Source organism: Bos mutus, chromosome X (genome assembly GCF_027580195.1).
Source record: "Bos mutus isolate GX-2022 chromosome X, NWIPB_WYAK_1.1, whole genome shotgun sequence".
Lineage (NCBI taxonomy): Eukaryota > Metazoa > Chordata > Mammalia > Artiodactyla > Bovidae > Bos > Bos mutus.
In genome coordinates this window covers 81,084,764-81,110,012 of record NC_091646.1, presented here as the reverse complement: position 1 = coordinate 81,110,012, position 25,249 = coordinate 81,084,764, and the positions used below count along the sequence as shown (strand labels likewise).

The window sequence follows — 25,249 nt, the reverse complement described above, 5'->3', positions numbered from 1 at the left end:
GTCTCAATTTAATCTATTCAGGACAGAAATATTTTTTTCCTTGCCTTCGAACCTCTGCCTATAAGGCTTCCTCCTCACCCGTCCCATTCTGCTGTCATGGGTTCGTGTCTGTCTACTGACCCAGAGAAAGTAGGGGTGGCACAGGAGATGATGTCCTGAGAAGGATTGCTCAGAGATGGGCAGCGGTCCCAGCCCCGCCCCCCCCCACACCTGCCCACCTGCAGGCCTTCTTGGGAAAATGCCCATAGAACCCATTCATAAAATGCCCATTCTAAATGAGATTGTCTGTCCTACCTCTCAGAGCTTTAAGCATCCCTCCCATATGAAAGCTTTTGAGAAACTTCCACAGACCTTTCTGCCCTGACCCCAACCACAGATCCCTCCTACCCCTGCTTCCCTGAACTTTGTAGCCCGTGTGAGTTGCTCTCTGAGCGGCCTCTTAGGTACCTCTCCACACCTCCATGCGTGCCTCTCTTCAGCATCTCAGAAAAACTAGAGTCTGAATTCCCCAGCCAGCTATTGTCCTGGCAGCACAGCCACCTCGCCAGCCATCCCCACCCAGTCGGCCAGCCAGCCAGCCGGCTGCTCCCCGGACTCGCCAGCCCTCCCTCCCTGCCCCACCCCAGGGAGGACCAGGCTGGCGGCTGGGAGTCTCCCTGCCTGTTCTGCCTCCCTCCTTCCCTCCCTCTCCCTCCCTGCCTCCCTCCCTCCTCCGCCCGCCCCTGAGGCAGGGACCGTGCAAATCGAGGAGAGGGGGGACGGACAGGCCGGATGGGGTCCAGCTTAGTGCCCTGAGCTCCCCGCCAATGCCCTATCCACGTTGGGAGTCCCCAGCATCTTGGGACCTACATTTGTGTGAACTGGGGTGGTTCCCAAGCCTGGAGGGTCCCTCCGGCAGGCTCATAGTGCCCCTGTTTTGCATCAGGACCCCCCTCGGATGCTCTGAGCCACCCTCCTCAACCCGGATCTAAAACCCAGGACACAGCTATCAGGCCAGCCTCTCTCTCCACCCCACCCCCTCTTTCTGGCGTCCATCCCCTTCTCAACTCCACCTCTGCTGCTGCCTCTGGCTGTGGACCTGCACCTCTTCCCCATCCCTGAAGGCCTGGGGAGCGGGCTGAGCCTGGATGAGAGCTCCCCCAACCTGGGGCTCTCCCAGGCCATGGCCCGGGTGCTTCCAGGGAGGAGCCCAGGACCCTGAGCATCTGCTAGAGGCTTGGCAGAGGCCCCGCAGGGACCGTGTCTTCTGAGGACAAAAGGCGCGGCCAGCAAGCAGACAGGAAGGGGGAAGGGGGAGACCAGCAGCCAGGCGGGCAGACAGGCAGACAGGTAGCAGGGGCCAGTGTTGGCCCCCTCGCAGCTTGGCGGAGGCATGAAGATGGGGGAGGGAGTGTGTAGTTGGGGAAACACCTGCCGGGACCCCCACCTGCCAGCTAGCTGGGCACCTCAAGGCTCTGTGCTGCCCACCTGGTGTTCCCCATCACCCCCAGCCCTGCCCAGTGCACTCCTCCAGTGCCTGCTTCCCCTAATGTCTTCGATTTAGACCAGCCCGGCTGTATCCACGGCAACAGAAGCAGGAGTGTCACTGGCTGCCAGATCACTGAGGGTCCCACAATGTGGCCTGGGCTGTGATTTATCCTGAGTGAGACAGCTTGAGCATCCTCCCTGGATTTCAAGACAGTCCTGCTGAGAGAGCCTAGGTAAGTAGTCAGCATCCCTCCATCGAGGATGGGGGGCTGGGACTTATGTCCCCCCACACATATTCCAGAGTCTCTATCACTGCCATGCTCTCTTTCTCTGACTCTGTCTGTCTCTCTTTCTGCTCCATCACAAGGACTACTTGGGCACCCAAGCCTGGAGAGTCCTCTAGCCCTCCCTATCTTCCTCGATCCCAAATGTCCCGTGAGGAAGGGAACCACCACCTGTTTCCCTGTACAGGGTCTATTTTTATAATTATGGGTGCGTTTGAGCACGAGGCTGTGTTAGTATTTCCTTGTGTGCTATCTGTGGAAGGCATGTCTGGAGCCTGACCGTGCTCCCCTCACAATGCCTGCACCCTGGGCAGGCTCAGCCTCCTGCAGCTTCCTCCTCTCCCTTCTCCACTCTCAGCCAGGTTCCTTGGCTGGCATGCAGCGTGTGTCTGTGTATGTGTGTCTGCCCATGTGTATGAGCTGGCAGGTGGGTAGAGAAGCTGCTCCCAACCCAGACCACCCCCCACTCCTTGCTTTCTTCTTTCCTTCCTTCCCCTGTCTCTCCCCACAGGTAGCAAAGACTTTTGCTCACTCACTACGGAGGATACTGCTGTGATTTCCAGCTAGGGGTTGGAAGCCACTGTAGGGCTAAAAGGAAGGTGAGGTGGGGGTGAGAAGCACTTCCAGGCCCTAGACTGCCTGATGCCATGAGAGGGGGGAGGCAAGGACCATGCCACGCAACACCCTGCAGGGGCAGGCACAACATGGTTGCCTCCACAGTGTGAGCCCTAGCCTTAATCCAAGGCTCTCAGTCTGTTTCAGACATCCACATTGTGTCTGGGACTCCCCAGATATTGTGGCCTTGCATGCTGTTGGCCAGTCATCCCTCTGCCTGAAGAGGCAAGAAAGCCTGGTACAGGGAGAACATGGATTCTCCAGGGAGACCTCCCTCAACTACTGGCTCTGCAACTTATAGTGAAAGTGAAACTTACTGAACCTCAGTTTTCTCATCTGTCAAAGAGACTGGTAACCCTTCCTTCATGGGTGTGTGTAGTGACAAAATGAGTTGGTGCATGTAAGTAAAGGATGTTTGTAGAAGTGACCCTGAAGCAATGTCAGCAAAGCTCATGGTCAATATTGTTGGTGATTGTTCATGGTTAATATTGTCATTACTTATTTGGAGGAAGGACTGGCCCCTCTTCTCCAGGGTCTTTGCTGAGATCTAGGGGGTGGGCAGCAGGTAGGTAAATGGGGGAGGGGCATGGAAGGGAGGGAGACAGGAGCAATTCTGTGTTGTGACTGTTGGTCTAAGGAGGAATATGTGGTGGCTGTAGGCAGAGCCTCCTGCCCCCACCCTCCTCCAGGATCCTTCCCTACACTTGCCCCTGTCTGTGCACACACATATAGAGGCTTGAGCCCCCATGAGCTAGCAGAGGTCTGGCTTGTAGCCTGCAGCATTGCTGACCCTGGTGATGTATGCATCTCCCTGTTGAGGGGAAACTTGGCAAGAGTTTGGCTTGGTGGCTGGCAGGGCTTGGTGACAAGGCTGAAGCTTCTGAGATCACAGGGCTTTGGGTGTGGCCCATGTAGCAGCCAGAGCTCTGGGGGACAGGTCCCAGGGAGTTCCCAACATAGAGCTTGGGCTGGAAGGACAGTTGGGTCCACTGTTGGTTTCTGAATGTGGAGATGTGGTGGACCACTGCTTGAGGGGTCAGTTGCTGGAGGACAGTTGTCAAAGCCAGGGGAGGAGTAGAGGGAGGGGAAACACTGAGGCCCAGAAGACCTCATCTGTGGGGGCAGGGAGGGGTGGCATTCTGGGGTACAGAGTAGACTTTTCTAAAGAAGCACTTGGTACAGAAGGGAGAGACTCCCACACGTGGTCCAGAGGCATCTAGGCCTAAACATGGGTATATATGTGCAACTGGAAACATATGGCTCTGTGTGTGCACCTGCTCATGGGCACTATGAATGTGTAGTCACATGATGGTGTGCAAGTGTGCTGGTGTCTGAGTAGGATCATATTTGTACAAGGGAGTGGGTATGACTTTGCATATCTGTCTGGGTGAGCAAATGGGCATATTTGATCCTAAGCCTGAGTGAGGGTGTTGTTTCTCTGAGCCAATAGGCCTGTTGAATATCTGGCTTTGTTATATGTGTGTGGTATCCATTTGTCTTTGAATGTACATGTCTGATTGTATGTGTATGAGTATGAGGGTTTCAGAATGCCTAGGTGTGCATATCCTATAAGGTGATTTCCTGGGTATATCTGATTGTGTACATTTGTGTGTACCCATGTGTGCATATGAGTATAGGTGCATCTAAATGGTGTATTTCTAAGTGAACGGGCTTGTGTGTGTGTGTGTCCATGCATGTATGGGAGGGTATGTGTGTGTGAACACACTTCTGCATAGGTGTGCCTGTCATGTATTTGTATGAGTAGGCCTGTATGTGAATGTCTTTATGGATTCTCCAACATTTTGAATTATGTCTATGTCTGTGTGTACATGTTTGAAAACATATTGTCTGTAGACAGACCATTGGGTCCACATCTGATTAGGAAAATGTTAGTGTAGATGGTCACACTAGTATAAAAAGAATTAATTGTGTGGGAAGGGGAGAGTATGTGAGTGCACATGTTTTGTGCATGAAAGTATATCTTTTGGGTTTGCCTATGTGTGCACATTTGAATGTATGGCTGAGGGCTGTACACCTTTAAATATATGCACAAAAGGCTGTGTGCATAGGTAAATGGCTACATTCATGTATACGTCTACTTGTGTTTGTGGGTACACTTGTGTGTAAGTGCATTTCTGAGTGTGGTTTGCATGAGCAACTACTCATAATTATTGGATGCACACGTCTCATTATGTATTTTGTTTGAATTTCTGAGTGAGTTTGAATGTGTGAGTGTGGAAATGCCTGTGAGTGACTGAATGTATGTGTGTATTCTAGTATGTGTGAATATTAGCTGTGTGTGCACTTGAGTGAACATGTTTATATATTTGCCTGTGTATTCACACACATCTAAGTGTATGTGTGTGTAAATATGCCCATGTGTGTGTCTGTCTGAATGTACAGGTGTCCAAACTGTACCAGTTTGTACAGTTCTTAATTATTTGTATATGTGTATTTGTGTTTACCATTGTTTGTTTTGGAGTGTATGTTGTAGAACAGTATAAGTGAGTATATATACACACCCCTCTTGACCTGTAAGTGCATTTGAGTGTGTGTGTGTGTGAGGATGTCTTTGCGTGAGTGTGTCTGTGATGGGTGTTAGCAGTCCTTCTTGTGCAGGTGTACAAGTTTGTGAGAATATGTGACTGTTCTTCCACATGTGCATGACTCTTGTTTGCGTAGTTTCTCATGTGGGTGTACGAACATGTGTCAACGTACAGACATGGTGTGTATAATTGTGAGTGAGCGTGTTTTGTAAGTAATTTGTGTCTTCATGTCTGATTTCTTGCATGGAGGAATGATGTACAAGCCTAAGTTCATGTGAATATGCTTATAGGTGTACATGCCCAGTTGTGTGTATGTCTGTGTGTGTTAGAATGCCATGTATGAGTACACCATCTAAATTATAAGCATGTGCACATCTGGGTGTTTGTGTGTGTGAGTACATCTTTGTGTGAGTATGTGTAACTATGCTTATGTGGTAATGTCTGGGACTGTACATGTATATATTTGGGAGCTCACTTCTGTGTATCATGTTTGTTCATTGTCTTATTGGGGATGATACAGAGTCTTTGCCTGTCTGTGGACATATGCATAAATTTGCCTGTGTATACACCTGTGTTTGTGAGTGAATGTATGTCCTTCGTGGGCATTATGTCATGTGAATGTATGCTACGCCTATATGTCTGTGTTTGAGGATAAGTGGATGTGCATATGCGGGACCAAGTGCAGCATGAGTGTTCACTGTCATGGGAGTACCTATGTGTAGGGATGAGTGTAGGTATTTGTTCACGTGCATGTCTCAGGGAAAGAGATTTGGCCTTGGGCTTGTGCAGACAGGTCTGATCATTGAAGGGGAAGACAAGGGAGGATACTTGTGAGTCTGCATTATGATCTGTGTACCCCAACATGTATTTATGTGCATGTCTGAAGGTCAGTGGTACCCTGCTAGATCATGTCTGGCTTTAATTGTGTAGAAATCCTAGAGAATAGAAGCCATAACACTTCAGCAATCCATGACCACCTTCTGGGGTTTCTCTGGCCTTGACCATGTGTGGGGCTTTTGTATGGATCTCGGGATAATTCCTGTTATCATTCACACTCAGGAAGTGAAACCAATAATGACTGATGTCCTACTAGGGAACGGGGCCTGTGACCCCTTTAGAAAAGGATTTCTTGAAACACAAAGACCTCTTTTCCCATTCTTCCTGCCACCACCAAAGGCACAGAACAAAATGGCATTGTGTGGTATCAAAGGTTGGCAAATGGTTTTTACACACAGCACCCAAATTGTGCTATCCAGGGAGAATTCTAGATCTAAATGTGTATGTATAAGTGAAAAAGGAAGGCACATTCAGGTAGAGTGAGTGTGTGTGGAAGAGGTTCTATATTTGATGAGAGAGAGAGAAGGATCTAGTTTGTGTGTATGTAAGAGAGACCCTGGGTGTTTCTGTGTAGGGTTTGTATGTGAGACATTTGAGTGTATTTGAGAGTGATGAGTGTGGATGTGGGTATATGTGAATGATGCATTTGTGAGGCACTATGAGACCATTGGCCTATTGGGTGGAGGATGATATGAGTGACACTCTGGGTGTAGCTATGTGGGAAGATACATGAGAATGTATATATTTTAGGGATATGTGGGTATGAGTGTATCTGGGTGGTGCAAGAGAGAGTGAGGGGCTATCTAGATGTATGTTTTACATTATGGACCTATCTATGTTATGTGTATAAGAGGGAGTGTGAGTGTTTCTGAGTAGAGTAAGTGTATGAGGGAGTATGGGTGTATTGGACTAGGGCATTCAAGTGTGGGTAAATTTGGATGGTGTGTAGGTGGGTGAGAGCGCAAGTGTATCTAAGCACTGGAAGTGTGTATGGAGTATATCAATATGGTGTGTATGTGTGTGTGTGTGTGTGTAAGAGAGAACTTGGGCACATCTGGGTGAGGGTGAAGTGTGAGTGTGTATATAGTTGGGAGTGTCTATGGATGCTGTGAGGGGTATATGTGAGTGAGATGTGTGTGGTGTATGTGAGAGAGCATGGGTTTATTCTCATGGTGTGTGTGGCATGTAGGTATTCTTGATGATGGTGATTAAGAGAGGGGGAGCTAGATTATGTGTGTGTGTGTGTGTGTGTATGTAAGAGAGTGTGTAGGTGTTTCTGAGTGTGATGGAAGTGTGAGAGCATGAATGTATCCAGTAGAAGGAGTGGGTAGGTGTATCTGGATGGGGTAGAAGTGTTTGGGTTTGATTGGGTCAGGGAGTGAATGTAAGTGTGTCAGTGGGTATATCTGGATGATGTGTGAGAGAGTGTGGTACATATGGGCTGTTGGTGAAACTGTGTGGATGGAGTGTGTTTGAATGTGAATGTATCTGGATGGTGGGTGGGTGAGAGCAGAGGTGTATTTGGGTAGTGTATTAAGGTATATCTGGATGGTGTGTTGTTACAGCTTTGATTGTGTATCTGGGTGTATATATACTTGAGTATGTATGTTAGTATGTGTATAATCGGATGAGGTATGTAGAAGAGAGTGTTTGGGGGACACTGTTGGGTAGGAAGTGTGAGTTTGGAATGTGGGTGCATCTGGGTGGTGTGGAGAGGATAAGAACATTGGGTGTATCTGGTCAGTAGAGTGTCTGGGGAAGTGCACCTGGACAGTATGTGTGAAAGTTGGATATACTTGGGTGGCTGTGTGTGTGTGAATTTGCAGATGTTTCTAGATGGTAGTGGAGCATACCTAGATGATGCATGTGGGTGTGAATGTGTCTTAGTGGTCCACAGGGGATGAATCTGGATATTGTGTATACGTATGAGAGGATGTATCTAGCTGGGGCTGTATGAGTGGGGCTCTGTGTGTTTATGTGTGTGAGAGAGAGACAGAGAAGTGTGGATGTATATGGATAGGATTTGTGTGTGAGTGGGTGTCTCTGGATTATGTGCATTTGGATGTATTTGAGTTAGGTGAGTGTATCTGGGTGAGGTGTGTGTAAGTATAGTATTTTTGAATGGTGTGTGTATCATTGTGGGTGTGTCTTTATACCACATGTGAAAGAGACTGTAGGCGTGCCTGGGTTGGGTATCGGGGCTCTAGATTGGAAATGTGAGTTTGGGTGTATCTGAATGTTGTATGTGAGAGTGTGGGTATACTGAGTTGGGAATTTGTGTAAGTGTGGCTGTATCTAGGTGGAGTGCCTCTGAATGTAGGTGTATTTGAGATATATATGTATGAGGTGTATCTAGATGGTGTGTGTGTGAGATAGTGTGTTAGTATTGTGTGTGTGTGAGACTGGGTGCATCTAAATAGTGTGTGAGAAAAAGAATAGTGTACCCACTTGGGGTGGGGCATGTGGGAGTGGGTATATCTAAGTAGGATGTATGAGGTTTTCTCTGGATGGTGTATGGGAGAGAGATAAAATATATCTGAGTGATGTGTGTGTATGTGAATATATGTGGATAGTGTGTGAGAGTGTTTGGGTTCAGTTCAGTTCAGTCACTCAGTTGTGTCCGACTCTTTGCAACCCCACGGACTGCAGCACGCCAGGCCTCCCTGTCCATCACCAACTCCCAGTTTACTCAAACTCATGCCCATTGAGTTGGTGATGCCATCCAGCCATCTCATCCTCTGTCATCCCCTTTTCTCTCACCTTCAATCTTTCCCAGCATCAGGGTCTTTTCAAATAAGTCAGCTCTTCACATCAGGTGGCCAAAGTATTGGAGTTTCAGCTTCAACATCAGTCCTTCCAATGAATATTCAGGACTGATTTCCTTTAGGATGGACTGGTTGGATCTCCTTGCAGTCCAAGGGACTCTCAAGAGTCTTCTCCAACACCACAGTTTGAAAGCATCAATTCTTCAGCACTCAGCTTTGTTTATAGTCCAACTCTCACATCCATACATGACTACTGGAAAAACTATAGCCTTGACTAGACGGACCTTTATTGGCAAAGTAACATCTCTGCTTTTTAATATACTGTCTAGGTTGGTCATAACTTTCCTTCCAAGCAGTAAGCATCTTTTAATTTCATGCCTGCAGTCACCATTTGCAGTGATTTTGGAGCCCAAAAAAATAAAGTCTGCCACTGTTTCCACTGTTTTTCCATCTATTTGCCATGAAGTGATGGGACTGGATGCCATGATTTTTGCTTTCTGAATATTGCATTTTAAGCCAACTTTTTCACTCTCTTCTTTCACTTTCATCAAGAGGCTCTTTAGTTCTTCTTCACTTTCTGCCATAAGGGTGGTATCATCTGCATATCTGAGGTTATTGATATTTCTCCCTGCAATCTTGATTCCAGCTTGTGCTTCATCCAGCCCAGCGTTTCTCATGATGTACTCTGCATGTAAGTTAAATAAGCATGGTGACAATATACAGCCTTGACATACTCCTTTTCCTATTTGGAACCAGTCTGTTGTTCCATGTCCAGTTCTAACTGTTGCTTCCTGACCTGCATACAGATTTCTCAGGAGGCAGATCAGGTGGTCTGGTGTTCCCATCTCTTTCAGAGTTTTCCACAGTTTATTATATCTGGGTAGGGAGTGTATCTATGGATGTGGGTACATCTGTATGTGATGTGGATTTATCTAGACAGTGTGTTGGTGGTATATGTGTGTGTTTGATAGTGTGGGCGTGTCTTGGTGGGGTGCATGATTTGGGGAATGTGTATGAATGTGTATGTCTTTCCTGGGGCAAAATACACCTCTGCTGGGTTGTCTGTATATGTGTATACAGACATATATATGTTTGTGTATATGTATGGAGTGTTTATGTATGTGTATGTATATGACTGTTCCTGAGCCTGAGTAGACGGCTTGTGTGTACATGTGCTTGTGATAGAGTAGTGTGTATCTGTATATGTGTATGAGGTGAGTGTGTTTCTACATGTGAGTAAGTTGAATCTGTAAGGTTTCAAGCCAGGCTCTGAGTTTGCATCCTAGTTCTGCCTTTATTAGCTGTGTGGCTTTGGGAAAGTCACCTAACCTCAACTATGCCCTAATTTCTTATCTGTAAAGTAGGGTAATAATACTACCTATTTCATAGGATGAGAATTGGATGAGTTAATATTCAAAAACTGCTTTGGACTGTGTTTGGCACCTTATATGGTGTTACCCAGTACTAAAATTGTCACATGTGCCCATCTGCAAGTGTGAACGGGGTAGTTTCTGTGTGCATATTGGCCATTATCAGTATCCACATGTATTTGCTCATCCTGGCTGTATGTGAGAGTGTGTTTGTACATAAAATTGGGTTTGTACTTATATGTGTCCCAGTGTGTGTATAAAACCATGGGTGTATGAGAATGGAAGCATGGTTCTGGGAGGTTGATGGAGGGGGTTTGGCCCTGTGTGTATGTTTCCTAGCATACACACATCTGAGTGTGTGAGTGCATATACCTGTATCTGTGGTAGTACACAGTGTATTTTTATCTGTAAATGGGATTTTTAGTGGTCAGAGTGTAAATGTATGCATGTTGTGAGTGTCTGTAAATGTAAGAAGGTTGGTATTCAGGTTTATATGTGATGATGTGGGTCGATGTGAATGTGTGAAGAGGATTTATGCCTTATGGTCATGTACTAAGATATGTGTTCTGCGTCATGTGAATGCATGTGTAGGTGTGAATCAGTGTGTCTGTTTATGTTTATAAGCAGCAGTGGCTATGTGTGTGTGTATACATGAGTCTGCATTGCTCCGCATGCCTACCTGCCTCTGTGTATGTAGCAATGAGCCTGAGCCATCTGTCTGTGTGTGTGAGCAAGTCTGTACTGTGTATATATGTATGTGTACCAGGGTAGGATTTATATAAGATAGTAGGTTCAAGTCTCTTAGTGTAAGAGCCTGGGGTGGGGAAGGGCTTGGATCTGTAGGATGTGAGCAGGATGTACCCTGTGTGTGAATGTCAGATCTTACATCCGTGCATGTATGACTGTGTCTGAAAGCATATAAGTCCATACGATTTGGTCTGTAGGTGTGTGTGTCTGCACGTGCCCATATGAATGGCAAATGTATCAGTGCCTAAGGCTGTATTTCTATAGAAGGGTGATTATATGTGTGTTATATAAATCTTTGCATGATTTGCTGGTAGGTGGGCACCTACACACATGCCTAACTCTTTCTGTGTAGGAAAAGAGGTACGTGTGTGAGCATCTGATTGCACTTATCAGATGCAGTAAGTCTGGATGTGAGTGCATATTTGAATCTCCATGTACACCTGTGCCTGTGTGCTGTGTATCTGTTTGCGTATGCAAGTATCTATGCAATATGACTAGCTGTGAATGTGTCAAGCACACAGAGGTGAAATATTTGTATGGCACACTGTAGTAAACTTTAAGAGGATTTCGGGGTACTGGGATTTGGGGAAAAGAAATTCCTTACATTTTATTTATGTTATGAAAATTGTGATAAGGAAATTAAAATGCCAAGTTTTAGAAGTTATTTAGTATTGGATTTGTATGCAGTTTTTAAAATTATTTATTTATTCATTTTTGTCTGCACTGGGTCTTTGTCGCTGTGCGTGGGCTTTCTCTAGTCGCATTGAGTGGGGCTACTCTTCATCGCGATGCGTGGGTTTCTCTTGTGGTGTCTTCTCTCGTTGTGGAGCACAGGCTCTAGGGCATGTGGGCCTCAGTAGTTGTGGAGCGTGGGCTCAGTAGTTTTGGCACACAGGCTTAGTTGCCCCATGGCACATGGAATCTTCCCAGACAAGAGATCAAACCTGTGTCCTCTGCATTGGCAGTCAAATTCTCAACCACTGTACCTCCGAGGAAGTCCCTGTATGCAACTTTCCAATGAAATCTTTTCCAATTGTTTTCATGGCACACTTGAGCTCACTTCTGTAAACATAACTTTTTAATTCACTCGTGCAAATCTGTAATGGTCAACATTCATGCCCACTTCTGCATCTTCAGTCAGGACTGTCTTGATTTATTTTATGGTCATTTTCATCATGATTTGGTAAATCACTTAGTGCTGAGCATAGATAATTTATATCATTATTGTATTTCTTGGTAAAAACCCAAACAAAACAAATGAAGCAACTAACCATTGGTACTTTTGACACGGATATAAATTTCCATTGTGGCCTGCCTCTTCTTGATGTCAAAAGGTGAGACCCATTCCGTGGAGGTTGTTTAGGCATAGTTTGCCCTAATGCCCTCGTAATTAGCTTGAATGTATGAAATGTAGCAGCATGGTTCGGAAAGCTCACTTAAAAGCATGAGTTTTGGGGTCATCAGGTATCATTTTGGTTTCTCTGAAGCATCAGGCGCAGTTTATGTTGAATATGTCTGGTGCTTTCACACCATACCAACCTTTCTTAAAAAATGGAACAACTGCTTGGGCACGCTTCCCTTTTTCACCTCCCCTTTATAACTCACTCATTCTTGCCATGGCTAGGCACACCCAGGTTTTATGTTGGGAATAGCTACACAACCTCTTCTGTCTCTTAGTAATCACTGTCAAGAGGAAACCGTTTGCATAAGTAAGTGGTAGCAAATAGAGGGTATTTTTTAATTGATTAAAACTTTTCTCATCAATAATCAATAATCTTAGCCTTTGAATTTTGTGCTTCAAAGGTGAGATCCTTCTTGAAATCTAACCCCTCTTTGTTTTCTTTCAATCAAATGTGATGTTGAAATTTCTTGTAACAAATAGTCATGAATTTTGAATCCAACAGAAAATTTTCATTTTGAGTATTTAAAAATAATGAAGTTTTCCCCTAAGTAGACCTTGTTCTATTCATAATAAGTTTTCTTTAGTATTACCTTAGAACCATAGTTACATCTAATGAAGGAGATCAGCCCTGGGATTTCTTTGGAAGGAATGATGCTAAAGCTGAAACTCCAGTACTTTGGCCACCTCATGCGAAGAGTTGACTCATTGGAAAAGACTCTGATGCTGGGTTGGATTAGGGGCAGGAGGAGAGAAGGGGACGACAGAGGATGAGATGGCTGGATGGCATCACCGACTCGATGGACGTGCGTTTCAGTGAACTCCGGGAGTTGATGATGGACAGGGAGGCCTGGCGTGCTGCGATTCATGGGGTCGCAAAGAGTCGGACACAACTGAGTGACTGAACTGAACTGAACTGAACTGAATGTAACCTTACATCTAAGCATTAGTTAGATGTAACCTTAGTTACATGTAACTAAGATGTAACCTTAGTTACATCTAAGCATTAGTTGCATCTAATGTAACCGTAGTTACATCTAAGCATTAGTTACATCTAACAGAAAATTTTCATTTTGAGTATTTAAAAATAATGAAGTTTTCCCCTAAGTAGACCTTGTTCTATTCATAATAAGTTTTCTTTAGTATTACCTTAGAATCTTAGTTACATCTAAGCATTAGTTACATCTAGGAACCATACTTCATTTGACTTCTTCCAAGGTGAAGTTTGGCTTCAAATACATAAACCTTGTCAATATACTTTCATGTATCTTTGAGTGTTGAAAATTTTTGATATATTTTATTCACGTGCTCGAAGAGCCATGTGTTGAAGCCAGTAAGCATCAAATCTGCAAAGGGAGAGTCATTCACAAATGAATGCTGAAATTTTTCTTTTAGCTAATAGCTCCTTTATAATATCCTACACACTTAGGTTTAAAACAATAGAGAAACGTATACTGATTCCAGTGCTTCAGAGAAAGCTTGATAAGTGGGTGGGTAATGCCTTGGATCTAATTAAATTCACCTGGCATCATTTACAGTAGAAGTTAGACCTTTGGGCAAACTTTTATAGGTTAAGGCTCCTCCATGGATGACTCTTGGAGAAGGCAGTGGCACCCCACTCCAGTACTCTTGCCTGGAAAATCCCATGGATGGAGGAGCCTGGTAGGCTGCAGTCCATGGGGTCGCTAAGAGTCGGACACGACTGAGCAACTTCCCTTTCACTTTTCACTTTCATGCATTGGAGAAAGAAATGGCAACCCACTCCAGTGTTCTTGCCTGGAGAATCCCAGGGATGGGGGAGCCTGGTGGGCTGCCGTCTCTGGGGTCACACAGAGTCGGACACAACTGAAGTGACTTAGCAGCAGCAGCAGCAGCATGGATGACTCTCAGCATTTTCAGAACAAATTCCAGCTGTAAACTTCCTGCCATCACAACAGCAGCATCAGTCCACAGACTTGTGCAGAGTTTCCACAATATTTCAAAATATTTATCTATCACTTTGAATACTTCAACCTTAGTTTTTTTGGTTCTTCTGGCATTTCTCTTAAGGCTTTCTGACCAGTACTATAAACCAAGCACAGTTAATCAACATCCTAAGATACATCAATATAAAATGAAAACTCCTTTGATTCAGTGATCTTCTGAGTTAGTGTTATCTTGATATCCCTTGACCTGTCATCAGTGTGTCTCCTACAGAAATCATTGAAAGTGTCCCCTTTTCTATTTGGTCTCAAATGTGTGGACAATTTCCCAGCAGTCTGCTAACATATAAGATTCTACTGGGCAGGCATCTTAGCTTTACTGGTTAATTGCATAACCTTGTTACTAGCTGGTTGAGCTCCATCTAAGAATGTTCTAACTCATCTCAAAAAAGAGCCCAGTTTCTTAATTTGCTCTTCTAGATGCTTCAACAGGTCCATATCTTTCTCTGTGTGATAGATTGTTTTGTGGTCTGTTGACCAACATAGCCTACTGGGAAAGTTTCTTTTGATAACTTTTCCATGCTTAGGCTGAGGAAGAGAGGGCTAATTGGGCAGCTGAACTCAAGTCTGAGACAATCCTCATTAAATTGTTTAAATTAGGAATATCCTGGATTATTTTGGAGGGAAGACTACTGCGTTTGTCTCATGAGTCTCCTGATTTTCCAGATTTGATAAAAAAAATCCAATTTGATGAGGAAAGAAATATCTTAAAAATTAAATCTACTTGAATATGAAGTATTGAAGGGGTCAGCAGACCTTTGTGACTTCTGAAAATTGATTTTTTTTCCCCAAAAAATCAAGTTCTAGGTCTTCTATATATTTTTTTTGGTGGAATTTGTTTCTCTCTCTCTTTTTTTAAATTAATTTATTTTAATTAGAGGCCAATTACTCAGAAAGGCTTAGAGTTCTCTTTAATGAATCAATTCAACTGTAGTCAGGCTGCACTTGTTTATTGACAAATTTTTTACCTAATAAAAGATAAAAATTAATTGTGAAATCAGTTATGAAATCCTGCCAAGAATCAGATTTGCCAAATTTTAAATATTAAAAGCCAGTAGCAAATAAATCAATAAATAAGCAAAGAAATAATAAAAATGTTCTAATACTTTTTAAAGAGTTCTTATCTTTTAGAAATAATTACTGAAATTCTTATGGATGAAATGGCATAATATACAAGCTTCAGAATACTCTGAAAGTGGGAGAACTGGATGAGGTTATAGGTGAAACAAGACCCTATGAGTTGACTGTTCGTGAAGCTGGGCACTGGGTGCACAGAGGTTTGTTACAGGATTCTTCTACATTTCTGTTTGAAATGTTCTAGAAGAGAACATTTTTTTAAAATAAAGAAGCAATAATCAAGGAAATTAACAAAATAGGTATATTCTCTTTAGGAACACCTAATACTATATATGGAGAAGGAAACGGCAACCTACTCTAGTACTCTTGCCTAGAAAATCCCATGGACAGAGGAGCCTGGTGCAAGCTACTGTCCATGGGGTCGCAAAGAGTTGGACACGACTGAGTGACTTCACTTCACTAATACTATATAGGGCTTCCCAGGTGGCACAGTGGTAAAGAATCCACCTGCCAATGCAGGAGACGCAAGAGATGCAGTTTCAATCCCTGGGTCAGGAAGATTCCCTGAAAGCGGAAATGGCAACCTTCTCCAGTATTCTGGCCTGGAAAATCCCATGGACAGAGGAGCCTGGTGGGCTACAGTCCATGGGGTTGCAAAGAGTCGGACACAATTGAGCAACTGAGCACACGATACTATGTAATAGTAATAACAGCTACAATCATATAGCCCTTCTATATTTGTAGGAAAAAAAATGCCCCAAAATAAGAATGAGATAAAATTAAAAGAAAAACAAACATTGTACACGTATGGGCAAAAGCAAAAAGTCTTACTGATTATGAACAAAAAGTGGCAATCAAAGTAATAATCCAACTATCTGGGATGTTCCTACAGGAAGCAGTCCAGACATTTACAACCTCCCTTCTCACAGGGTCCCCTTGAGCCCCATCTTGCTCCAGCCCAGGGCAGCTCTGCTAATGTTTCTGCCTGTATGTTCCAGAGTTGGCTGCTCTGTGCACTTGCACAGGTTTGTCTCTTGATATATACCTGTTGCAGGATGTATATGTCAAGTAAGTGTATCTGAGTTGTGAGCAAGATTGTGTGTGTATAGACATCTGTGTGTGAGAGTGTATCTGTATATACTATATCTGGCTTTTCTCTTTGTGTTTGCTTGTGCTTGCATTTTGCTAAGGGGTGTGTATGTGTGTGTGTGTGTGTTCATTGGAGCTGGTCTACTTCTCTGCATAATGTACATGAATGGGCAACTGTGTGTACCTGTGCTAGGGTATACACATCTGTGTTGGTGAGTGTAACTAATCTGTGTGAGACATCTTGGATCAGTTGGTCTCTGTGTGTTAGAGTATGTACATGTGTGTATATGTGAGTAGTTTTTAACTAGTCTATTTTTCTGTTGGTATCTGAGGGGCAGTCTGTCTGTATACACATACATATGTGCGTTTGTGTGTATATATATATATGTGTGTGTGTCAGGGTTCAAGTGCATGTGAGCATGCTGGTGTATGTCACTGAGTGTTAACGTGTGTAACCATGATTGTATATGTGATAATACAGATATGCCACTGTTTTCATACCTGTGTTGCGAGAGTTTGAATACATGAGAGGATTTGAATAATCAGGTACACTGGGACAAAGGGTATATATGAGCCTGAGTGTGAGTGACAATGAGTAGGTCTACGTGTGTGTATCTCTCAGGATTTAAGAGTTTGTGTGTGTGTTAGGGGAGTTGTAATTAATGGGTTTGTGGGCCACTGCACATGTATGTGTATATGCGTGTGTGTCTGAGTGTGTCTGTGCACATGAGCAATTCTTAGCCCTCCTGTACACAACACCCTCTTTTATGTAAGATATTTTGTAACACCCCTTTACCATCTGGACAGTAAGTTCTTAGATAATATAACCTCTCTGCATATATAATTTCAAAAGAAGACATATAGTATATTATACCATATCCACATTGTATTAACTCTAATAAATAAGAAATGAAAGTGATTTATAAGAAAATAATTTGTATTTCAATACAGAAATGCTTGGACATGACACTCCCTAAGAGATTCAGTGAATTAAAGGCTTGTAACATAACAGGTAAACATGGATTTAGAGAAGGGGAAGAATCAGAAGCTGCCCTTTGTACAAAGTGCAGGAAAATGACAGGCAAAGGCCTAGGAATGAGAGTTTCCTAAATAGTGAACTACGCAAGGAAAGTGCTCCACAAAACAAAGCATAGTCTCTAGACTTAACGTGATAGCCACATTCCTGGATAATTCAGGATGCATTAAATCAAAGAAACAACTGTGTTTATCAGTGAAATAGAGTTAGTGTCTAGGTTCAGTTCACGCCAAGTCCAAAATTCTGTGGGATGTGAGACATATGTTGACTGTGTAGAATTGCCCTACAGGTCTCTGGACAGCCAACATCCTCACGAAGGACTCCAAAAATGTTAGAAGGACACACCCAGCGCTGTGGCAACCAAAAAATGCACCTATAAATTTCCAAAATTTCCCCTAGGGGGCAGTAATACCTTTACTGAGAACAAAGCACGGGTGTTTAAGCAGGGGTACACTGTGCCATGTGAATGAGGCAGCATACACAATATACTGTGTGTGTATGTGTGTGTGTGTGTGTGTGTGTGTATGCACACCTCGCATGCACACCAGTGCCCCTATATGTGAGCTGGTTGCTGTCCATTGGTCTCTATAGAAGTAGCCTATGTGATTCTGGGTGTGTGTTGGTGTCTGTGTATCTCTGTCTAAGGGCATCTGGGCACAAGCGGGTGTGTATGTGTTACGCATATGCACATGCATCCTTAGTGTCGGATGGTCCCAGGCCGTGGCTGCCCGTGCTCAGAACCCTCTCCTCACTTTTTATATTATCACCCCAGCTTTCCAGGCAACACCAGGGTTTTGTTTGTTTGCTGGTATTGTTTTATGGTTTTTTGTTTTGTTTGTTCATTTTAGTGTTTGTTTTTGTTTTCACTGAGACTCTGAGCTACACATTATCCACTTTCTTGGTCTTAGTTTGTCTCTGTGTCTCCCTCTGTCTGTATCCATCTTTATTTCTGCCTCTCTCTATCTCCATCACCTTTCTATATCTGCCTCTCACTCCCCATCCCTGTCCCTTTATTTCTCTACATCTTTCTCCCTTTCCTGGCATTATCCCTGTCCTTACTCTTTGTCTCTGTCTCCTCCCTCCCTCCCTCTCTGTCTCTCTTTTTTCTGTCTCTCTCTCCCACTCTCATCTCTTTATTTTCCCCTTTCTGTCTCTATATTTCTCCCGTGTTGGTCTCTTGCACTGTCTCTGTTTCTCTGTGTGTGTCTGTCTGGTTTTTTTTTTACTTCCTCTCTTCTTCCTCTTTTTGTCTCCTCTTCTCTATGTAAACCTCTCTCCTTTCTCTGTTTATTTCTCCCACCCCTCCCTGCCACATTCCTATGTCTCCATCTCTCTCCTTCTGCGCCTCTCTTTCTCTGTCACTTGTGTGTCTCTCTGACTCTCTTACATTCAATCTCTGTCTCTATCACTTCCCCCTGCCACTCCTCAAGGCTAAGGAGTGTGTGTGTGTGTGTGTGTGTGTGTGCATGTTTACACACACCCAGCTATCAGCTGGTCCACAGATGTGTGGGAGCTGTGAGGCCTTGAGGGGCTGAAGGGGCCCACCAACTCCACTTCTCTCAAGCCTCTGCCCTAGCACCTTCTCTCAGTCCACTGGCACTGGCTCTGAGACTTTGGGGTACCATGAGAAAAGCTTGGCCCCAGGTGGCTGTGGCAGGCTCAGTTGGATTGAACTGAGAAACAGTGCAAAGGGGAGCCATTTTCCAGGGAGGGAGGGGGTAGAAAGACATCCACTCAAGCCCCACCTCTTCCAACCTTAATCCCATCCCAGCCCCAGCAGGAGTTCTGAGCTTCTCTGGCTTCTGCTTTACTGCCTTTCCTGGGAAACCTGCCCTGCTATCCTATCACACCCTACATCCCCCACCCAGCCCTCATACACCAGGAGCTCTCCTACTTACCCCCAAGCTTTCCTGTGCCCTCCCATTCATACACTGCCCAGACTGCTTTCTCAGCAAATCCTACATGGATGCCTCCAGGTGGCCCTCCCTGAGCCACTAGCCCCCCACTAGTCCCTCAACCAATTGATTTGACAGCTTTTGACTGAGAGCCTACGGTGGGCTCTGCACTGCTCTTCTAGAATTTGTGAGTTGATAATCCCTACCCTGGAGCTTTCCTTCTAATAGGGAAGGGCAGGCAATAAATCAAAATTTTAAAGTGAATATTTTATAATAACCATAAATGAAGTATAATCTTTAAAACTGTGAATCACTGTCTGTAACTTATATAATACTTATATCAACTATATGACGATATAAATAAATAAATTAAAACAACTATAAAAAAAGGTAAATTATGTAGTGCATCAAAAGAGAGAAATTCCAGGAAGAGAAATAAAGCAGGGCAGGGGGGCACAAGGGTGCTGTTTTCTTACCTAGATTACTACAGGAGCCTCCTAAGTAGTATCCCTACTTCAACCTTCGCCTCACATGGTCTATGCTCCTCACCACAGCAAGCAGGATCCCATTCAGTCCTGAGTCATATCACATCTTATCTCTGTGCAAAACTCTCCCAGGGCACCCATCTCACTCAGATTAAAAGTCAGAGTCCTCAGTGTGACCTATATGATCTGACCTTACCACCTTGCTGAGCTCTCCTCCTACCACTTTCCCCTTGCTCATTCCATTCCACCTACCTCCTTACTCTTCCTCAAATGTACTGCGTGCAGTCTCACCTCAGAGCCTTTGTTCTGGCTATTCCCTCTGCCTAGAATTCTCTTCTCCCAGATATCCACATGGCTCACTCACCTCCCCCATTTTTTTTGCTCAGATGACACCTCTTCCATGAAGCTTTCCCTGTCCACCTCATTTAAAACTGTACTTCCAAAAATAAATAAACAAAACTGTACTTCCTCCACCCCTGGCACTTCCTATCCCCCTTCCCTCCTTAAATTTAGGAACTTATCATCATCTGACCTACTATATTTCACCTGTGTATCTTCTTTATTATTTAGAATGTCAACTTCACAAGAGCAGAGACCTTCGTCTGTTTATTTCACATCTGTGTCACCAGTGCCTGGCACACAGTAGATGCTCAATAAATAGTTTTTCAAGAAATGAGTACATACAAACATACCTATATCTTTATGTTCACACATACTTTCCACTTCATTTAAAGTAAAAACCTAAGTCTTTGTCGTGGCTCACAGCCCTGCACAATCTGGCCCCAGACCCCTCTGTGAATTCACTTTCTACTGTCTTACTTGCCTGCCCTTTTCCAACCACACTGATCTTCCCTCTGTTCCATGAGTGTGCTAAACACATTCATTATGAATAAAGAAACCTATTTAATGAGTGGCTACTAATGTTAACCAAAAAGAAAAAAAACACTGTGAAATAGAATAAAAGCTAATGAGGTACATTACATATATAATCTGTACTGTTTTGTGAAACTTTGTATTCAGCTCTATGTACACATGTGTATATGTGTATCAGGTTGTGATGTAAAATGTATTTCTTATGGGTGGCAGTTTTAAAAGTTTGAAGAACACAACCTTTGGGCTTTACAAAGGGAGAGAAGAGCTGCACCCACATCCCCATCCCACAGACCCACCAATGGAGGAAAGAGGTAACCGAGGACATCCAGAGAGATGAAGCACCCCTCACGCAGCAAGGAGGGAGGAGGAGCAGCAGTGGGCCAGGGGCAGGGCCTGACACCAGCTGGGAGTAAGAGGGGAGGCCGCATAGACACACTAACACTGCCCTTTCTCTTTCTTCCTCACCTTTCCTTTTCATCTGTTTCTCACTGTTTCTTTTTCTTGTATTTCTCTCTCTCCCTCCCTACTCTCTCCTTCTTTCCCCCTCTTCTTGTCTCTCTGGTTCTGTCTGTCTCCCTATCTTTTCTAACTCTTTCTCATCCCCTCCATTTCTGTCTCATTTGGTGTCCATTTTCTCTTTGTTCTGTCCTTCCTCACTCTCTCTGCCCCTGTGTGTGTGTTTTCACACTCTCTCCTGCCCTCATACCTCTATCTGTGTCTGTGTCTCCCCCATTATCCTCATTTGCAGGTGCAGCCCAGCAGAACAACTGATGGAGTCCCCTGGGGCCCATCGAGTACTGGACTGGCTGACCCCATAGGGTTGGGAGCAGCCCCTGCCCCTCAGTATGGCCAACACCACTGGAGAGCCCGAGGAGGTGAGCGGTGCACTGTCTCCACCATCAGCAGTGGCTTACGTGAAGCTGGTGCTGCTGGGACTGATCATGTGCGTGAGCCTGGCGGGCAACGCCATCTTGTCCCTGCTGGTGCTCAAGGACCGTGCCCTGCACAAGGCTCCTTACTACTTTCTGCTGGACCTGTGCCTGGCTGACGGCATACGCTCTGCCGTCTGCTTCCCCTTTGTGCTGGCTTCTGTGCGCCACGGCTCCTCATGGACCTTCAGTGCGCTCAGCTGCAAGATTGTGGCCTTTATGGCTGTGCTCTTTTGCTTCCATGCGGCCTTCATGCTGTTCTGCATCAGCGTCACACGCTACATGGCCATCGCCCACCACCGCTTCTATGCCAAGCGCATGACACTCTGGACATGCGCAGCTGTCATCTGCATGGCCTGGACCCTGTCTGTGGCCATGGCCTTCCCACCTGTCTTCGACGTGGGCACCTACAAGTTCATCCGTGAGGAGGACCAGTGTATCTTTGAGCATCGCTATTTCAAGGCCAATGACACGCTGGGCTTCATGCTTATGTTGGCTGTGCTCATGGCAGCCACACATGCTGTCTATGGCAAGCTGCTCCTCTTCGAGTATCGTCACCGCAAGATGAAGCCTGTGCAGATGGTGCCAGCCATCAGTCAGAACTGGACATTCCATGGCCCTGGGGCCACTGGCCAGGCTGCTGCCAATTGGATCGCTGGCTTTGGCCGAGGGCCCATGCCACCAACCCTACTGGGTATCCGGCAGAATGGGCATGCAGCCAGCCGGCGGCTGCTGGGCATGGACGAGGTCAAGGGTGAAAAGCAGCTGGGCCGTATGTTCTACGCGATCACACTGCTCTTCCTGCTCCTCTGGTCACCCTACATCGTGGCCTGCTACTGGCGAGTGTTTGTGAAAGCCTGCGCGGTGCCGCACCGTTACCTGGCCACTGCTGTTTGGATGAGCTTCGCCCAGGCTGCCGTCAACCCAATCGTCTGCTTCCTGCTCAACAAGGACCTCAAGAAGTGCCTGAGGACTCACGCCCCCTGCTGGGGCACAGGAGGTGCCCCAGCTCCTAGAGAACCCTACTGTGTGATGTGAAGCAGGCTGGTAGGCAGACAGGCAGGGAGAAGGTCGTGGCCACCACGATGGAGCCAACAGAAGGGAAGAGGTAGGGCTCCATACGGGAGCCTTTCTTTCTGAGCTCCAGCCCCAGACCCTGGAACAACCTGGAATCTAGGCACCTTTGCCAACACCTCCCCAGGGCTAGGGACTGGGTGGGGACTGGGAAAGATGCATTTCTAGTCCTATGGGGCCTGTCTCCACCTCCTCCTCCTCCACTTCTACAGTGTCTCTCCTCTCAGAAGTGACAATTCAGAAAAAAAAAAAAAACTGAAAATGCAGGTTTTCCTACTCATAGCTGAGGAGACAGGCTTTCTTGCTCTAATGTCTCTCCTCTGACATTGTCCAGAAGGGGGAAATTTGTCCTGTAAAATAGACTTCTAGAGCTCTTATTGTCCCCTCTGCTCCCACGCACCCTCTCCTTCCAAGTCCTTTAGCAAGGTCTGGATGAAATTGATCTGCTGACGAGAGGGACCAAAGTGGGTGTTCGGTCCCCAGGGAGCAAGGTTTAATTGCTATGTTGTGTGCAATGTTGTTTTAGGCTAACCCTGGTCCCAAGGCCAGTCTTTTATCCATCCCTACCGTGTCCAGACTTCCCAATTGTTTCTTGAGCATCTGTTTGAGAAACAAGGAGGGGAGGGAGAAGGGCCTCTGGGATGGGCCCAGGTTAGGTGAAGAGCAGGATGCTAGCAATATGCCTCGAGCTGAAGAGACCTCAGCTTGGCTGCATTCTCTCAAGCTGCCTCCAGGATCACCATCCTTCAGCTCTTCCTGAGGATGGAAATCCACTCCAACTCCACTGAAGTCGATGTGGGTGCCATACAGGCAGGAGCAGCACCCCTCCAGGGAAGTGTAGGGAGAAAGTCAAACTCCCCAGAATGGCTGAATCCCAAAGCCTGGGGACAGAGCAGAGTTGAACCCCAGAATTGTCTCCTGAGTTCATGCTACTCTCCTTGGTAAGTCATAGTGGTATAAGCTCCAAGGCACTGTGGACTTGAGTCCATTCCTCTCTGGCCTCTTTTTGTCCCTTAAAGCCTCAGGGGCCTCAAGTCCCTCTGTGGTAACCCTTGGCCTTCTGGGCCCTTAGCCCCCGACTTACTTGCTCTGAACAGCCCTTCCCCTCTTCTTCCCTCCACCATTACTTCCACCCCAAGTGGAGCAGAATGCAGCCAGATTCCCCAGGTGGGAGATCCAAAGCCTCCTTCCCAGAGCAGAGCCCACTCTGGGTTCACATCAAGTCTTATGGACTGGTGAGCCAAACTGGCATTCTTTGCCTGGTCTTTCCCAAGTTCTCTGTCCCCTTCTCATCTCCTGGGAGAGGGGGAGATCTGTATTTTTTCACCCCCTTTCTCTCCCCTATAGAAGCCCTTGTCCTACACTCCCTCCCTACCCTAAGACAGCTCCGGAACTGGGCAAGCCTTGACTTAAGCAAGAGGAATGGAGAAGGCACTCTAGGCAGGAGAGACATTAATGAGCCTGGTTATGCAGTGGCCCTGGAAAGGCAGGCCAGAGTGGCTGAGAGACTGGTATACAGGGGGGGTACCTGTTCTCTCAGTGATAGTGATGGGGGTGCCTTTCCCAGGGAGTGGGGTGGGGGTAGATAGGGTACATTCAGGAGGATTTTCCTCTATTTCTTTTTTCTAACTGCCTGGATTCACCATTGGATTTTGTAAATGGAAAACTGAAATGAACAATGCTATATTGGATGTTTTCTCTTTCTGTCTCTGTGTGTGGGTGGGTGTGTGCCCTATCTGCAATGACCATATGTAGGGGGGTATGGTCAAGTGAGACAGTGTGTCTGTGTGACTTTGTTGGGGCGCACTCTGGCCTGGGGCACACATGTGAGCAAATGCCTGTATGTGGAGACATATACAGTGCATGTGAGCACACATGTGCACATATGCACCTAATTGAGAGAAGAAAAAACAGTATGTGCCTGCAGCAGGAAGTAGAGTGGTCAGAGAGATGGAATTTGAAAATGATATGTATGGATGTAGCAAGAGCGTAGACTCCCATCTCAAAAGATCTTCCTCCCCTGGCCCAGGCTCTGAACATGGAGGACAGGATACTTGAGAATCCCATCTCTTCCAAAAGTCTGGAGCCCCCAGGTACCACTCCCAACTCCTGTATGAGTCTCCTCTCAAAAACCCAGATAAGGTGTTCCTGAAACTGGACCACCATGGAGAATGGGGACTGGTAATTGGGGATCAAACTTGGGGGAACTGTTGGGTTAGGTAATGCCCCCCACACATATACACAAAGTAATAGCTTATGGAGGGACTGCTCGGTCTGGGATAGGAGCCCTTCAGAAGGATCCACTGTATACAGCTGGGATTTTGGTAAGCTTTGATTAAATTCAGAGGGATGGATGTCATGGGGAAAAAAACAAACAAACAAGCCTGGGAGTCTCCCCAGCCAGCCTGTTCCCTGGACGCTCAATTACTTTACTCTATGAGATGCACAGAATTGAGTTGACCATATTCCTCAGTTCTTGGCACACTGTGTCATCATTGGTCCATATGAAGCCCTTATATTCTTTTTTGTTTTGTTTTGTCCACTTCATCACCCATCCCTAATACCATCCCCCCTCCCACATAGGCACCCCACTCTTGTGTATTTAACGTGTGTTTTTCCAATCCACCATTCATATGTTTTATTTACATATATGTGTATATGTGGAAAATGTATGGTATTGTTATGTTTTAATTTACATAAACAGTATTGTACTATAAATCTTGTTCCGTTTCTTTCTTCACTCAACATTCTGTTTTTTGAGATATCCAGCCATGTTGCC

The 25,249-nt window shown here is 45.5% G+C and overlaps 1 protein-coding gene across 2 annotated transcripts; it reads left to right on the top strand.

The window, feature by feature from the left end:
* Positions 1-965: 965 nt before the first annotated feature.
* GPR173 (G protein-coupled receptor 173) lies at positions 966-25,188 on the top strand. Of its 2 annotated transcripts, none has more exons than XM_005888470.3 (3): positions 966-1,329; positions 1,544-1,700; positions 21,216-25,188. In XM_005888470.3, the coding sequence occupies exon 3, from the start codon at positions 21,313-21,315 to the stop codon at positions 22,432-22,434; it is 1,122 nt and encodes a 373-aa protein (XP_005888532.1). In that variant the 5' UTR covers positions 966-1,329; positions 1,544-1,700; positions 21,216-21,312; the 3' UTR covers positions 22,435-25,188. The 2 variants fall into 2 exon arrangements, with proteins under 2 accessions (XP_005888532.1, XP_070222508.1); XM_070366407.1 differs by adding an exon at positions 2,263-2,350 and having other exon boundaries at positions 966-1,700.
* Positions 25,189-25,249: the final 61 nt, after the last annotated feature.

Bases quoted from the DNA above. Each gene is read 5' to 3' on its own strand.
- GPR173 (XM_005888470.3), top strand. From the start codon at position 21,313: ATGGCCAACACCACTGGAGAGCCCGAGGAGGTGAGCGGTGCACTGTCT.